This window comes from Lytechinus variegatus, chromosome 4 (assembly GCF_018143015.1).
Source record: "Lytechinus variegatus isolate NC3 chromosome 4, Lvar_3.0, whole genome shotgun sequence".
Taxonomy (NCBI): Eukaryota; Metazoa; Echinodermata; class Echinoidea; order Temnopleuroida; family Toxopneustidae; genus Lytechinus; species Lytechinus variegatus.
Window position 1 is genome coordinate 13824137 of NC_054743.1, and position 18253 is coordinate 13842389.

The following is an 18253-nucleotide window of genomic DNA, read 5'->3' on the forward strand; positions in this document are numbered from 1 at the left end:
TGAAATGAAAATTCAGATAATTTTCAATGACTAATTTGTTCTGAGCCAATCATATGCAAGGATTTTGGTAGCTTATAACAAAGAAGAAATGTTCCCCGGGGCTTCAAATTTAAAAGGGTTTAGGTTAACTCAAACACCAACACAACAGTTTCTCAATTTCCTTACTAGATTATCCTCAATGATGTGTTGGCATGTCATGTTTCAGTGCTTTGTGCGTAATGACATTAAAGAAAGAACTCTGAGGCATCTATTGATTACGAGCACAGACGCAAACAAACGTATGATGGTAATAATATACACAACATTGAGCCTCATGGAAAAGGCACTTGATATAATCAGTTATCAATTTACACAAGAAAGATGTGAAAGATATTTTCTTCACAGAAATGTCCAATTTCTCCAACATCTAGTGTCTGGATAATCATCAACCTCGCAACAGTCTGATAACATAACAGAGCGCTAAAGAGTGCACACAAAATATAAATCCTCTTTGCTAGATGTAGATATAAGAATTATTTGTTAAGATTCTCTCCAATTTTAGACATATTTAATATATTTATTACATTGGTTATGTAGATTCGAATCAGTGATAGGTCAATACGCCATCACTTGACCATAGCTGCGAGGATCGCATTTGTTATATTCTAGGTTTTGACGTCACCTCAGTGAATATAACTGCGTTGTATTGTCAATTGCGGTGTTATATTCACTAAGATAACGCCACTCACTGCTTACAAGTTGTACAATCAGGTAGTTTATTTGATGTACACACTAGTGTTAACGCGTCAATTGCATGAAGAACCTGCTTGATGTATTTAAAAAAAAAAATCTATTATGACGTAGATGGATCAGAGCTGTAGCAAGAATTTCAGGTTGGAGCCAGATGATGAATGCAATCTCTGATGGCGAATCCACATAGACTATATAACATAACAAATATTGCCTGGTCAATCGTTTTAATAAAAAAAAATTAAACTCCCCTCCGAAGCTATATGTTTCCCTCGGGAGAATATTTTTCACTCAGCGCTGCGTGCTTCGGGAAAATATAATTCCTTGCGAAAAATATAACTCCATGGGGGAGAGGAAATGTTAATATCTGTATAATGTATCTATGTCATCATAAATAAGAATGATGAGATGATGCAGAGAGTTCTCCTCTGATAATTGTCCAAGGAAAACTTTCAACTTGAAGAAAACCTGTTGACTGATATTCACAACTGAGACTATTGTGTTCCCTTGGTAACAGGTTAACAGTACCAGTTAGCCATTTGAATACTGACCTGAGACAATACTGGAATGAAATCTCTTTGAAATGTTTGTATAAAACATATCCAAGATTATGAACGCAGCTCTGATTCAAAGATTAAACTCCTCTGCTGAATCATCAATCATTCAATATCTGACAACATCATTTTTTTTTCCTGTCAATGGAGATTACTATTTCTCATATCCTTTGCTCATCACTGAAGCCGAATAAACTTATCTCCTCATGTATATATATGCAACTGTCAGTGGTCACCGATACTTTCACACTTTCACATGGATGCTGAGGTCAAAGGTCAACTGATCAGTCCCACTTATAAGGAATGCTGCTTCTGAAAGGTGGCATCAGTAAGATTCCCTGATATAAAAGCTCTGTGGTAGATAACTCCTGGGTGTGTATTATCTCTTTTTCTCCTTTAGATGGTACTTTCCGTTCAGAATCTTGATGGTTTTCTCTTCGGCACTAATTGTACAGTGAACAGGAAAGAAAAAATTAAACAAGAAATTAAAGAGCTATTGATTAAAGAAATGAGATAACAGAATAGAATTATTAAACAATATCGCATTGGGGAAATAGTGATTGCAAGAGTTATATCTCCGTGAAAATGCACATTGATAAGATAAAACAAAACATTGCTTGGTAAACACGTGCATTATTTATAAATAAGTAGTAGAATAAATAAAGTGCAAAAGACAAACAAAAAGGGACAAGAATGTCACATTTTTGGGAAAAAGAATTTTATCAACAGCCTACATAGCATAGTCAAAGTAAGGCAGATTGCTCAATTCCTCTTTAATCACGCACTTTCATGTGGCTAATGTCGTGTATGGGATCGGTAATACATAAACATAAATGACGAACTCTGAAGAAAGCTATTTTCATTCAAAATCACAGGGTATTTAACAATCAATAATCAGCTACAGTTTACAATTCGAAGTACATGAAGATATCAAGGAAGATTCAGATAAAGCAGGAGCGACGAATATAATGATTTTGATTTTTGAAAGTATAAGATTACGATTCTGAAGTTAAAATAATATTGGATGGACGTCTACATGTAAGTCTTGAAGTCAGTCAGTCTATATGGATGAGTGTGGGTCGAATATTATCTCTTTCTCATTTTGCCTCTGAAGAAGATTCTGCTAGGATCGAAAGCTTAGGCCCCTTTTGACTCTCTTTCTCTAATAATCAAGAAGTCCTATTTATATCATTAGTTTTGGGGGTGTAACAATTTAAGGTGGGATCGAGGGATCTAAACTTGCTCTGATTGGTCTACAGGTAACTGTCTATCAAACTTTCTCTGTTATAGGGGGTGTGGTGGTGCTCTGTGAAAGTGACTTGGGCTGGAAGTGTGAGTCATACTTCTTAAAACTTTTGTTCCTTGAAGTTAGCTGACGTCACTGAGGGTTTGTCTTTTATGGTCAGGGTTTAGGAGTTAAATGGTATCAGGGATTTAGGAGTTAAATGGTATCAGATTCTCAGATGACAGGGGGGGGGGGTTGTAAACAAGTGAAAGTGAATGACTGAAAGGATAACAGGAAGTTAGATACATACTACATAACACTAATACCTAAAACAAATTTCAATGAATTCATTAATACAATGAATCCAATCTTATCCTTACATTCTAGAGAGATCAATGACAGTAGAACCTTGTCTGGATTCTTCTGTATCACCATCATCAATCTTACTCTATAGAATGAATCAAATCTAATCCTTACCTTCCGGGTCTGATGATAGAGAATCTACCCATGACAGATAGATCAATCACAGTAGAACCTTGTCTGGATTCTTCTGAATCACTTAAAACACCACCATCAAACACCAGGTCAATCTTACTCCATAGGTCTTCAAACTCCTGTGTAAATGTGGATAAAGGAAATTAAAGAAGAAGATTCTGGTTATTGATTTTCCAGACAAGTGTTGACAAAGAAAGGGGAGTGATTTAAAAAAGGCGGCCCGCAGTGGGGCATGTCTGTGAAAAAGAACTAGAGCAAGTGCTGATATCTAGCTCTAACCAACATATTATGCTGTTCTGAAGAAATAAGGACAATTTTCAATTCTAAGAAGAAAGTCTCAAATCCATTACTTAACTACAAATACTCCATAGAAATTCCACAAAATTATCAAAATATCAATAAAAAGAGTATGCTATGAAATGTTTTATTTGATCCATAGAAAAGTTTATGGGTGATATTTACGAATAGAGTGATCAGGGACATCTTATTCTACAGTCTACAGACCAAGTAAATACAAACAATAATTTCTCCATCCACAGGGTTGAAAAGCACTTACCTTGACTGCAAGGGTACTTCTTTGGGCCGATGGGTTAGCGCTAGTCAACGCTATCGGTTCACCTACTGCTGCTGCTAACTGCTGTATGAAGGGATACTTGGGGATACGGAGGCCAATGAGTTCAGAGGACGGATTGAAGTCAGGGTTGAGCTCTGTTCTTCTCCTGAAGACGACTGTAACAGGTCCAGGTAGAAGGTCCCGAAGGATGTCATCGGAAACAGTCACATAGCCCCATCTGATCATTCAGAAGGTAACCAAAGTATAAAACTTAGTCTGCATTTATATTTGCATTTGAGAGTGAAGTTGCCCCAAGACCCCATGTAATTTTTTTCCAGGATAACACAATCAGGCTTTTTACAAAACTCAATCTGGTGACAGAACACTCACGAGATTTTTCTTTGTATATGTTACAAGTGGCATACATGTACCTGAAAATATTTTTCTTTAAAAGATTGGAACATATTTCTCTTATTTTACAAAATGCAGTGCAAGAAGACAGGATAAATATCTTGAAAATATATCTCAAACTTTGATTTAAAAAGTATTTACGAAATTGAACTCTTTAAACTCCATGAAATGGGCCCTAGTCATGTCAACAAATCACAAACCCAGTAAGCATACTGCTTTGAACAATATTTCATTCAAAACATAGGCAATAATTCTAGTTGGTGCCTAGTTTCATGAATATTGCCTTCAATACATATCAAAAAAGCATGAATTTACCTATGGATATCTTCAATGCAGCTGACACAGATTGCAATGGGTTTGTTCCCGTTTCTACCTTTGACCTCGTACAGCTTCTCTACTGCCTCTGCGCTCTGAGCCAATGCAGCCAGCCCATAAATGGTGTCCGTGGGAACAGATATTATGTTGCCACTCATCAAACTATTAGCTGCCAGTGCTACAGCACCACCAAGGCAATCTGGATTGCCTCCTAAGAGAGATGGAAGAGAAAAAAAGAAAAATGTTAAGGTGCCGTATATCTTTATTTCAAGCATTCAAGTAACATCTCACTTAAATTAGACCTAAAGCAATAAGGTAGACTCTCAAGATGTTTTTTGAAGTAATTCCTGATCCTGGGATTTCCTGTGCTTGTCATAAATTACATGGCGGTACTGTAATTACCACCTTGTTTTTACTAGCATTGATACATATCGAGGACAGAATAATTGATTATTTGAATAAATCTAATTTACATTTTTACTTTGCTCAAACACATGCATGAATAGATCAGTTAAATCTCTGCCCGTTTAACACTAGATCTTACAATAAAAAGTACTTAGAATATGACATCAACGATCAAAAGAGTAATCAGACCATTCAGAGTCAAAGAAAATGTAATTTTTCTAACATTCAATTCATTATGACATTGATTGTCATTTAGAGTTTAGACTCTTTCATTGTAGACCTATAAAATTTGGGTAAGAGTTCCATATGCACCCCACTAAAATTGAAAATAAAAACATGGAGAATGTTCAGAATAATATATCTAGACCTAATATAGAACATATCTGATGGGGGAGTAGAAATACATACATACCAAAATATGGCTTTATTCCGTCAAATTTCGAGCAGGATCTAGTGCATGTAATTGTCCATTAGACCATGGACATTGGTTTATTTAGTCAGTAAAGGGTCTGTGAGTCAAGACTACTCGGACTATCGGCTGATAGGCTGGGCATTGTGGCGTGCGCCTGTAATCCAAGCTATGGGGAAGTTACAAATTGATGCAGAGGTTCGAGCCCTGGTCCTGTCTTTCGGATGGTAACTTTAAAGGTCGGTCCCAGGCGTAAATAATCATATTTGATACATGTCTGACAAAGCTCAAATACACACACGATAATCGTTAAAATACCCCTTCCAGTATCAGCGCTTCTCACTAGCATAGCGGGAAAGGTCTTGACTGCATATAAATCGAGGTGAGTTCGAGTCCCCACTAAGGTAAGCAACAGTAAAAAAATGATAGAATAACCTGAAGTGAACAAACCGGAAGTTTCAATAATCTTTGGTCATTGGTGGGGGTGCATAATATGGAACTCTTTCAAAAATTTGTTATTTAGACTTTAAATCTAGTTATGACAAAGCATTGGAAATTGTCTGCCTTTTCTGGGATGCAACACTCATTCAATGAACAAGGTTATATAATATAACCTTGTTCTCAGTTATATCTCCATGTGTGGCAAAATAAGGGTGGCAATGTTTGGCAAATTCTTGATTTTTTTACACTGACAGTTTTCATTACACCTATTATTCACACTACTTGGCTCTTATTTCAATTTGATTCTTTAAATTGAGGGTGCGCGCGCGCGTGAGAGAGAGGTCGTATTTTTTGGTCCTCCGAGGAGCAAAAATCTCCTCTAAATTTCTTTATTTTTTGGCTTACTATTATTTCCAAATTTTGGCTTAGTATTATTTATTTTCTTTCTACTCACTTTTGGATTGATTTTCATTACCATATTGTCGAGGATTGACAAGATTTAAACCGATTTAATTTTGACTTCACATTGGCTTTTACAACATGACTGTGCAAGCCATCACTATGCAGGACTAGACATCTCCAGGCGGCCGGACGCGGGGTGGGTGCCAGCACCGACGCGGCGTGGTGGCCCATCAAACTTTATTGTCCATTGCGTGCTGTATGATTGACATTCCAACATGGTTAAGCTTGCAATTACTGTAAGTAGTTTTTCCATTATTATCTTTGTCTTCAAAACATTTGGACCCAGATTAAAGGGCAGGATAATAAGCTATGCCGATCACCTGAAAATATTGGAAGCCAACAAAGACAAAGTCAAACATGGTATATGTAATGGTAGTGATGGGTTGCAAGTACCGGTAGATCTGTTTGTACAAAGACATATCCACACTCTTGCAGGTACGAATATTGGTTCTGTAGATTTGTGGAGACCCATTAGTAAACTTAAATGTAAACCACAAAGGATAACGATGTTGTATATTTGCTTCTTAGTCATGTTACAAGCAGGTGACTGTCAACCAAACCCAGGTCCCACTAGTCCAGTAGGGTCTGGGGTAAAGTTCCCTTGCATGATCTGTAATGTAGCTTGTCTTTGGGGTGAAAGAGCAATATGCCGTTATAGTTGCAATGAATGGTATCATGTCGATTGTATGAATATGGGGACCGAGTGCTATGAAACATTAGCACAACATAGTAATCTTTCATGGATATGTTGTAACTGTGGATTACCAAATTTTGCATCTAGCCTTTTTTCCTTTGAAATGAGAACGGTGGATACTTTTAATAGTTTCTCAAGTTTAAACCTAAATGATGATGATGATCGCAATATGAAGTCGCCATTAACAACCTCATCACCTCAACATGCCGAACAAGGAAGGTTAAACTTTAAAGGGGTATCTAATGACATACCCAATACTAGATCTACTATTGATGATAGTTCATCTACCAATAGTATAAGTACTAGTACTAGAGATGGATAATAGAGCAGGGTGGATCGCAGCGGCACGGCGAGCCGTGCCGCTGCGATCCACCCTGCACCCAGCCCAAAGGAACCTGCGTAATACCTCAACCACAAATAGCTTTATTCCGATTGCAACTAACAACAAGTGGAATGCCTCTGGCCGTCTCACCTGCATCACGCGGTTCAATATAGCAGCAGTGCTCACTTTGAATACTACTCTAACTCGCACAAGATGTTCAGTGATACATGGTTACTCTTATGTCCACTTTTTATGAACTAGACCAATAAACTTACAGAGATATGATGGTTATTCAACAAAAAAACCCAACATGGCCAAAGTTCATTGACCTTACATGACCTTTGACCTTGATCATGTGACCTGAAACTCGAACAGGATGTTCAGTGATACTTGATTACTCTTATGTACAAGTTTCATGAATCAGATCCATAAACTTTCAAAGTTATGATGGTAATTCAACAGATACACCCAATTCGGCCAAAGTTCATTGACCTTTGACCTTGGTCATGTGACCTGAAACGCGCACAGGATGTTCAGTGATACTTGATTACTCTAATGTCCAAGTTTAATGAACTAGACCAATAAACTTTCAAAGTTATGATGGTAATTCAACAGATACCCCCGATTCGGCCAAAGTTCATTGACCCAAAATGACCTTTGACCTTAATCATGAGACCTGAAACTTGCACAAAATTTTCAGTGATGCTTGATTACTATTATGTCCAAGTTTCATGAATCAGATCCATAAACTTTCAAAGTTATGATGGGAATTCAACAGATATCCCCAATTCGGCCAAAGTTCATTGACCCTAAATGACCTTTGACCTTGGTCATGTGACGTGAAACTCATGCAGGATGTTCAGTGATACTTGATTAACCTTATGTCCAAGTTTCATGAACTAGGTCCATATATTTTCCAAGTTATGATGACATTTCAAAAACTTAACCTCAGGTTAAGATTTCGATGTTGATTCCTCCAACATGGTCTAAGTTCATTGACCCTAAATGACCTTTGACCTTAGTCATGTGACATGAAACTCTAATAGGATGTTCAGTAATACTTGATTAACCTTATGGCCAAGTTTTATTAACTAGGTCCATATACTTTCTAAGTTATGACATCATTTCAAAAACTTAACCTCAGGTTAAGATTTGATGTTGACGCCGCCGCCGCCGCCGCCGCCGCCGCCGCCGCCGCCGCCGTCGCCGTCGCCGTCGGAAAAGCGGCGCCTATAGTCTCACTTTGCTTCGCAGGTGAGACAAAAACTGCTATAAGTTTTCTTTTATACCACGTTCTGTTGTTGACTGGAACAACTTGCCAAACTCAATCAAATCAATTCTCGACAAAGACAAATTCAAAGTAACAATCCAGAAGTACCTAAACCAAAATTAATACTAAGCATCGCCTCTCACCTCCGCGTAACGACCATCAGCGCACCCTAACCCTGCCCGTTTGACCCCTTTTAGGGGAGTTGGGCAGTATCCTGGAAGTAAGTAAATCATTTTTTTCTTAATTAAAAATAGAGATCAAAAAATGAAAATTTTCTTGCCATATTACTTTCCACCAATAGAGGGCGTACACAAAAATATGCCCAAAATTCAATTTTTTGAGCGCTCTGGTGAATACAAAAATTATTCCCAAGTTACTATATCAAATAAATTGCAACTGTATGAAAATTAGTAATTTAATTTTGGTCACAAAAGTGATATTTTAATGATTTTTTGAAGTGTGTGCTCTGTACAACATTGGCATACCATAGTCTAGACCAAAAGCTTCGGTCTCTGTTTTGTTGGTTGTTCAGCTGAACTTCGTTGGCTTCACTCACCAAATACAGAGACCGAAGTTCTAGCGCGATCTGTACAGGGGACTCAATGGCCATATGTTTATGTACTTAAGATCTGATAAAACGGGGAAGTGAATTTGCGCGACAGCCGAGGTAAGTCACTGTTTTTGTTCCTTTTAACTTAATTTTTCTCCGTTTTTTGGCAATTAATGCCAAGAGGGAATATAAATTTGCACTCTGGTCACTATAATTTTTGAAATTTTTATTCATTAAAGACAAAAATTGAAAAGCCCCGCATTGCAAGTCCCCTAATGGTGGCTGCACGATAGCGAGCCGTCTGTGTACGAGGAGAAATAAAAAAAAAGTTAAAAAACTCCTCGAAACAGACGGCTGCCAGCTGTCTAACCATAGTCCTACCTGTAGATTCACCACAGGCAGGGTGGTAGCAGTGAACAAGTGGGATGCAATAGATCTATATGAAAATAACATTAACATCATTCAGATTGACATTCATCAATTCACCAAAACAAAAGTTCGGCTAATAAAACTTTCACACACACAAATTTCAATGTCTGGGACCGTGAAGTATTTCTCACCTAATTGAACAACATTGGCCATATTTTTCCAGATATCGGTAACGTTTGCACTAAACGACCGACAAAATGAATTCCAAATTCGAAAGGATATCATACAGTGAATAACTCGTGGCTATCTGAATAGAAGTGGCTTGTTAATACGTTATTTCTCGATGAAATTATTTCAGGAACTTGCGTAAGACTTCCAGTCGAAATACCAATACAAACACATCTGAGTTGGGATGAAACCGAAATTAGAGGGCGCCAGATCAAACCCAACCAAGGCCCTATATAAGTAAAATGAATTTGAATGGTATACCATTATTTTACATCATATGCTGAAGGCATGGCACGAATTGGATAAATGTAGACATTTTGGAGGGAAAGTAATCCCATTATTTTTAATAACAAGCGTATATGCCTCAATGATAAGACCTTTTTCTATATTAAATTATTTCATTCATTCATTCAATTTATTTCAGAAAGGATATAATAGTTGGAGGTCAACTAATACCAGTTTCATATTAGTATAATTTGAAATATTCACCTGAAAACTTGCTCAGAATTCAAAAGATATTGTCAGTAATAACAAAAAAGTGGATACAAGGTGATTTTATGGAAATGAATACAGACAACTTTGAAATTGAATTGATCATAATATTATTTGTGCATGTTCAGAAACTATGTGATGTGAAATCCATGACGAATATGACCACTTCATTAAAAAATTCAAATTGATTATGTATTTCATGTTACAGATGGGCAATCCGAATATGATTTGGGAATGGGGAAACTGAAAAAAGTATTTCTGAGACTGAAATGTGCAATGCTATGTAATAAACACAGATAATTTCAACACAAACAATTACAAGGGGTATGCACGAAAAGAGAACTTTTTAAATTCGGTTTTGAGACAGATCATTTTTGTTCCTTTTGTAAAAAAAAGAAATTGAGTCTTACCAACATTAACATTAAATTATCACGTATGGAGGTGCCCTGGCCGAGTGGTCTAAGGCGCATGGCTCTACATTGAAAGTCCGGGGTTCGATCCCACGCCGCGGCACCTATGACCGTGAGCAAGGCATTTAATCTACAATGCTCTTTTATCCTGCTTTCAAATAAATGGAAATTCTATATGCATCATTGGTAGCTCGGTGTGCACTTGTTTTAAAAAAAGAAGAAAAATATATAGAATTTACAAATCAAACCACAATTTCTCCCCATTTTCTTCACATCATAAACAATTATAGGGCATACACAATCGAATAATGCACGATGAAGTGAAAATAATGATGACAAACGCATCTTTGAGAAAGTCTCTAAAACTGCACCCTGTTTAAAGGATAGTTTATGAGAATTTATTCTGCACACAATTTCAATATGCTCCAATGTGCAGTGGAAATAACCTCATGCTTTATTAAATGCTATCTAAAATAGCCAGGCACGGATCAAGGGAGGGGGGGGGGCACAGGGAGCATGTACCCCCCCCCATTTGAGAAGCAAAATTAAAAGTTTGTAATGTAAAAATTAAAAAAAAACTTGAAGACCTTTTTTATTTGCTTGTCATTTTCTTTCAGGGATGAAATATCATTAATTTCCTCCCAAAAATTTGCCCCCCCCCCTTTTGGAAAATCCTTGATCCGCCCCTGAAAATAGCAATGGTCTAAAAAAGTAATGTAAATAAATTCAATTAAATTCAATGTTTTATTCATTTCCAATAAAAATCAATACAAAGTATAGAATAGAGTATTACTAATAACAAATAATGTACAATAATAAGGCAAGAAAATGTCAGGTACATGTTAAACAAGAAAATAAACAGATACAAATGACAAAAAATACAGTATTAGAATTGGGTGGTCAGAAAACCCCCATAAATAAATAGAATAATAGAATTCAATAATTGAAATCATTTGATATTACATGTATTAAATAAAGATCCCCTTGTGATGAACCGATAACATTTCAATGGCAAGGAAACCATCAAGTCTTAACTGTCATACACATTGCAATATAGCTTTTCTTTTTTTCCCCAGATCTAGAAGATCGTACAGTATATTATGCAAATATATCAGGCTTTAAGAAAGTCTGCGGGTGCACATGAAGAGGAAAGGTATTACAAGGTATTAGGACATGATCATAGAGATGTGTCAATATAATAATATATCTCTATGGATATGATGCTAGCATCCTGCTTTCGAGGGCCATATTATGCTTGTATAGAGTGCTTTTTTTAATAAAGGATACAGAACCCAACTCTCATTACCCTCACCTTTACTTGATAATATTAAAAATGTATAATATAGTTAAGAGGGGGTTAAAACGAATTAATCCAACACCACACTTTCATGATTTCCATTCAGAAGCCTAATTCCAATTCCCCCCCCCCCCCTCCCCCATATACCCCCTAGCACATGCATGTCTGAGCTCCACAGTACTCGTAAACACGGTCACTTTGGTCGTTGAATATTCACGATGACTCATTAGCTCAGCATTCCATTCATACTTTGGACCAATGGGAAGTGTCCAAAGTTAGTGACATCACGTTTATTATGAATACGTAATTGGGTTTGCGATCGACCACGCCTACACTTTGCAGATGGCCGATGATGAGAATGACAGAAAATGGCCAAACTTTGGAAAACACATCAATTCCACATCTGTTTTTTCACTTTTGGAATGATCTTGTTTGCGATAACTAACGGAAACCTTGTATTGGAATGTAACGAAAGATGTTCAAGTTTATCGGTAAGTGTAATTTAGGTGATTTTTTTCAATTTTGGCGATTTAGTTTTGTCAGTGGTTTCGGTTCAGTGGGTGGTTAGGGGATCACGCTTTGTAGCGGATGCACTACCCGTGCTTCCGCCCAAGGTTCGGGGGAAGGAAGGGTGGAGCGTTGGTCTGGAGCGAATTGGACGACGTGTGCGGCTTCTTTCATCATCTGTAGCTGTTCCGACTGGTAAAATTAAAAATGTATCAAGATCTAGATGACATTGTGAATATCAGTCTGTTTCTGATGACTTTTTTTTAATACAAGTAATGAAGTATGAAAGCACAATCATTAGATCGATGCTATTGCACTTGGAATTTTGACATCTTCACTTGTCTTAATTTTAACTTTGTTAGTTTAACTTTATTTAGTTCAATGGAAGACTTTCAATTTTGTTGTTTTGAATTTGAGCATTTAATTGTTTGCTGAGTCAGTGGCTGGACCAAAAGAAATTCAGACAAAGTATTATGTTGTGATTGATGTATCATTGAGAGCGAGAGATAACACTTGAAAATTTATGTCTAGTCCACTTCACCACTTCCAAAGGCAAAGGCCTTCGTTCTTGAGTGGGATGCAGGAGTAAACACCATGCACAAACAAGGGATGGTATTCTGAAAATTGTCTTGATTTTTAAAAAAACTTTTCTTGTAACTCAGCAAGATAACAGTTTGCTAAAATTCCCTTAAATCGGTATTCTGAAAATTGTCTTATCTGTGTAAGGATGTCCCCTATTTTATCTGTGACATACCTAATATATTTTATCATCAACCAATAAACTTTTTATATGTAGTTTCAGTCAACCAATAGATAATCTCTTCAAAAAGATAATTAGGTGCATCGTTGGCATGCCCTTCTAAAAATAATTAGGCGCATTGTTGACATGCGGCGTAATTTCCTTTGTGCCACTGACACTTATGCTTGCACGCTACTGTTCGAACATATTTTCTCTGAACAGATTCATCATCTCGAATGCCAATTTTCAACTGCTGAAAAGTCTACCAATCTGTCGTAATAACGTCTTTGGAATGTCTCCAATGCTCTTGCGGGATGCAGCAAGAAATCTCATTCAACATTAAGTTAGGTTCAATAGCCCCCTACCTCTTGTAAATTTTCTTGTATTTTGCAAGGAAGTTAACAGAACGCAAAGATAAGAGAATTTTCAGGATACCTTTTATGTCGTTAGGTTATCTTGCACACAGAGATATATGTGCCGTTTTCAACTTTACGCATCATAGTAACTCTGACGTCGTAAGCGCTTAGTGAAAGTTACAAGAAAATTTACAAGAAAAGATGTAAAAAAAGATAAAGGAGTTTTCGAAATACGGATTTTATTGTAACTTTTAAGATACAAGAATATTTGTCTAAAGACAATTTTCAGAATACGGCGCCAATTTTTTTTACTTAGATCTAAGTTAGGCTACACATATATGCACCTGCACTACATCTACAAGGTAAAAGAGCCTTTTATATGAAATAATAATAGAACTCTACATGTATATGAAAAGTTTCACACATACACAACCAGTGGGTTTATCTGAAAATCATCTTAAAGCACTTACAGGTACTCTGTAAGAAGAAAGTACAAAGTAAATCAAACCAAACCAACAAAATTGATGGATGTAAAAAAAAAACACTGGGGGTGACTCACCGCTACTTTACAGCATCCACGGGAATAAGAATGTGTAAAAAGTAAATAGGAATGTTTTTTGCAGGTAGAACACAAATAGTATAAAAAAAACCCTCAAATAAAAAGAATCCCTGAAAGACTTGAATTTTACTTGGTCTAAAACTTAAACTGTTGTGATATTCTGCAATTTATCGCTATGTATTAACAGATGAAAGCAAATGTATGGATTGATTCCTTAAATATAATGAATGTCCCTAATGAATATGACTTTGAAGTTGACAATGACATCCTTCAGGTGTACATATTTCATTTCAACCACAGCTGTTTTCCTTAACTTTTAGTGACTCACTTCATCTTCAGGGCTAAGGTTTTTTTTTCATATCCTTACAAAGTATGTATTTCACATGTTTGGAAGTTTGATATGTTGAGAAGTGATCAGCCTACATGCACGTCATTATGTAGGAAATATGAGCAAGGCAGCTTGCAGCTTGATTTGTATTGCATACATACATGATGTACATACAGGCATGCAGATGCATGTAGAATATTGTGGATAATGTAACATTACTTTATTTATAAAATAAAGAATAAAACATACCGGAGGCCTACATGTATATTTTGTGTAAAGTTTGGTGTTAGAGATCTATTTTGTGAATGATTCACATACTTCAGTCACAAAATAAGAACTCTAATGTTCGAATACAGAGAGAGGGGGAGGGGAAGAATATGAACTTCCTCTGTGGTTGAAATCTATCATGTGAATGGAATGCACATTTTTATTGCAAAGCAAAGTTTTGTTTTTAGATTAACACATTGACCTTTGTCACCCCAAGGGGTCAAGGTGGTGGGGGATTGGCAAAAAAAGTGCAAAAAATATCAAAAGCCACAGTTTATTTCCTGCCAAGATGTCACTTCTCCTCCTCTTGGATATGAATACCACGTAATTTCAGAGTCATTGATACTTCCTACTGAGAAGAAAAAACATGGGAAGTTGCCGTATACCAAACCAATTTCAAGCCACATCTACTAGTACATGTAGTTGTGGTTACTTGCTTTTTTGTAAACTGCTATACATGTACCTGTACCATATAACAGCGATGATAAAAATTCAGTCAAAAAAAATCTGTGACAAATGTTGTATAAAGAGTTACCATGCACTGATTATAAGATTGGCTGTCGGTCCCTATAAAATGTATCTATTTATTCAGGAGTGTCATCAGAATGAAGTTAGTACTCTAGCTTGCTATTGCTGATGCAATAAATTGGTCTAACAGAGAGTATCAGGCTTATTTTCTGCTCTAGATTGCTATAAAGCGCTCAAAAAATCAGGCCGAAATATTTTGGACTTATTTTCAAGATACGGCTTAAACTGCATATTAGCCTGCTACTTGTATTTTGCAGGGCATCATTGACAGACTGGAGCTGCATACTACATGTACGTGTAAAGTCTGATCTTATTATGTTACATGTATGCTTGCAGAGCATGCCACACTAATTGCCGCACAGACATCTACATACGTTGTGCGTTTAGGGCCTACATGTACAGCAATTTGGTGTGACTTTGTTCTGACGAAGGAAGCATATTTATATGGGTCAGTTGCTGAAAGAATTGCAATCAGACGCATGTTGATTTTAAGCCAATCATGTTTAGGACTTGTGTTTGATTTTTTTTAGTTGCCTTTGAACGCATCTACTTCTGTATATTAAAAATCAGGATCCTGATATGAGGAATGGACTCCCTATAGTGAGGTAATAGAAACGGTCAGATCAAGTCAATTGTTTTTGGCTTCCTAGTTGTGTGTAGCTTTGGTCAGTGCAAGGAAATGATAGGCATAGAAACATGGTACATATCCATGACCAAAATCATTGGAGAGTTTATAGGCATATATACTGCAGGTCATACTATTTTGTTAAAAAGATATTTTCTAATACATTCTTGGTTCATGGAAGATTTTTTATTTTACCCGGCAAATGGACCTACTAATAAAATTTGAAGGCAGTTTGCATTTTATACAAACTGCAGATTGTATTAATTTTCAGAGAAAAGTAATAGTTACATGTATGTGAAAAATGAAATATTTTCATACCAGTACATGCATATATAGTGTATGCTACACTGAATATAAAATACATGTAGTTTAATAATGACCACTTCTTCTCAGAAATAGACATTCTATGGAGACTTGCATTTTTAGCTTGTATGTTGCTATAGTAACAACCGCAATAGCCTTCAGGATTCTGCTGTAAATGGTCAAAGAAAGGAGCTGTTGATAAATTTATTTAGATTTTGACCTTAAGAACTTGAGTCATAGAAGAGGGTCTCTCTCTTCTCTTTCTTTCTGCAATCCTTTCACCTTGATCATGGTAATAACAGATTTATTGGAGAAATCTGAGTATTTTGGGAATTTTCCAATTATGGTGTGAGTGACTGGGTGGATGATTCAGAGTGCTTTTACGAGTGAATGAATATCAGAGGTCATGTTTAATGCACTCTTGAGATTAACTACCAAGGAGTTGGTCAGTGGTCAGTTATAGGTCAGCTCTCAGTAAGTTCATGAGTGGAAATGAATTTGGACGGCAAGTAAACATTTCAATTTCTTTCACGAGGGCTGCTTAAAAAGTCAAATATATACTGTACATGGGCAACAACTACCTCACAAGGTAATGACAATAGTCACATTAGTCTTTAATACGTACTTGTAGATCTTAATAATGTTTGTCCAAAGTGAATATTAGACCAACAAAGGTTGGATCATTTGGAAATTGGACCAAATTGATGTAGACCAAGTACATTTAGCCATGATACTTAGACCATGGACCTACTAGTAGGTCCATGTATAGACCAAGTGAAAATAACCCTCCTTGGATACTTGAACATGATTTCATTTCATGCTAGATCAGAGAGATGAGCTCTGGCTGGATGCTTGAGGAGCCGGAGGGCAATCATTTCCTCTAATCTTCACCCATCACACAAACATGACAGGTTGAAGGGGACCTTGTCTCTGGTATAATGGTGCAATTGACACACCTCTGGTATTTCCTAATCTCCTATATCACTCAGGATCCTGGTAAAAAGTTCAATGCCCTTGAGAGCCTGAGGAGGCAACAGCAGACTAATGGCGTGTTTATGTTATGAAGAGATTAATCGATGTCATCTGTCGTCTAGGAATTTTCAGTTTAACCAAACAGTGGGAGGAGTGAGTCAGTTTCATGTGGTTTTGGGAGAAACTACATGTATGTATGTCACAATCTCAGAATGTGAAACATGAAGAAACTGTAGATTAATATTCATCCGTAACATTGCTCATATGCATGTATTTTTGTTGAATGGACACTCAATTTTCTTTTGATTATAATCATGAAATAAGTTTTTGTGGAGATGTTTGGTCAAGTGTATTTTTTCTTACCAAATTACGAGTTAAAAAACACACTATGATGTGAAAGGGAAAGAAATGAGATTTTTTCAATGTTCATACATGTGTTTCTTTAATGTCTACGGAGATGCCATTTTGTTTGGTTACCGTATCCATGGTTATACTGTGTTTTGTGGAGATGTTTGTACAAGTGACAGTTTTCACTCTTAATCCAAAATTTGACTGAAAAACTTTCATTCATATCACAATATTAGAATATGAAACAGTAAGAAATAGGATTAATCTTCTTGATCTGTAAAACTGCTGGTATTATTTAGCATGATAGTTTTTGTCTCACCTGCGAAGCAAAGTGAGACTATAGGCGCCGCTTTTCCGACGACGGCGGCGGCGTCAACATCAAATCTTAACCTGAGGTTAAGTTTTTGAAATGACGTCATAACTTAGAAAGTATATGGACCTAGTTAATAAAACTTGGCCATAAGGTTAATCAAGTATTACTGAACATCCTATTAGAGTTTCATGTCACATGACCAAGGTCAAAGGTCATTTAGGGTCAATGAACTTAGACCATGTTGGAGGAATCAACATCGAAATCCTAACCTGAGGTTAAGTTTTTGAAATGTCATCATAACTTAGAAAATATATGGACCTAGTTCATGAAACTTGGACATTAGGTTAATCAAGTATCACTGAACATCCTACATGAGTTTCACGTCACATGACCAAGGTCAAAGGTCATTTAGGGTCAATGAACTTTGGCCGAATTGGGGATATCTGTTGAATTCCCATCATAACTTTGAAAGTTTATGGATCTGATTCATGAAACTTGGACACAATAATAATCAAACATCACTGAAAATTTTGTGCAAGTTTCAGGTCTCATGATTAAGGTCAAAGGTCATTTAGGGTCAATGAACTTTTGCCAAATCGGGGGTATCTGTTGAATTACCATCATAACTTTGAAAGTTTATTGGTCTAGTTCATTAAACTTGGACATTAGAGTAATCAAGTATCACTGAACATCCTGTGCGCGTTTCAGGTCACATGACCAAGGTCAAAGGTCAATGAACTTTGGCCGAATTGGGTGTATCTGTTGAATTACCATCAT

At 36.5% G+C, this 18253-nt stretch overlaps 2 protein-coding genes across 2 annotated transcripts in view; one reads left to right on the forward strand and one right to left on the reverse strand.

Annotated features, from left to right (window-relative positions):
• Positions 1-313: 313 nt before the first annotated feature.
• Positions 314-9573, reverse strand: LOC121413444 (yrdC domain-containing protein, mitochondrial-like). Its single transcript, XM_041606265.1, has 5 exons — positions 9396-9573; positions 4283-4493; positions 3560-3794; positions 2986-3122; positions 314-1726 (listed from the first exon to the last, which is right to left on the reverse strand). The coding sequence occupies exons 1-5, from the start codon at positions 9487-9489 to the stop codon at positions 1663-1665; spliced, it is 741 nt and encodes a 246-aa protein (XP_041462199.1). The 5' UTR covers positions 9490-9573; the 3' UTR covers positions 314-1662.
• Positions 9574-11962: 2389 nt separating this feature from the next.
• LOC121413445 (proto-oncogene tyrosine-protein kinase ROS-like) overlaps positions 11963-18253 on the forward strand; it is a 67695-nt gene continuing 61404 nt past the window's right edge. Inside the window, exon 1 of the mRNA XM_041606266.1 lies at positions 11963-12122. Within this exon, the coding sequence (XP_041462200.1) occupies positions 12000-12122 (123 nt within the window). The 5' untranslated portion in view covers positions 11963-11999. The remainder of the gene's footprint in view (positions 12123-18253) is intronic.

Bases quoted from the DNA above. Each gene is read 5' to 3' on its own strand.
- LOC121413444 (XM_041606265.1), bottom strand. From the start codon at position 9,489: ATGATATCCTTTCGAATTTGGAATTCATTTTGTCGGTCGTTTAGTGCA. The intron at 4,494-9,395 runs GTGAGAAATACT...CATCTCTCTTAG, and splicing joins GGCCAATGTTGTTCAATTAG to GAGGCAATCCAGATTGCCTT. The intron at 1,727-2,985 runs GTAAGGATTAGA...CTGTACAATTAG, and splicing joins TCTATCATCAGACCCGGAAG to TGCCGAAGAGAAAACCATCA.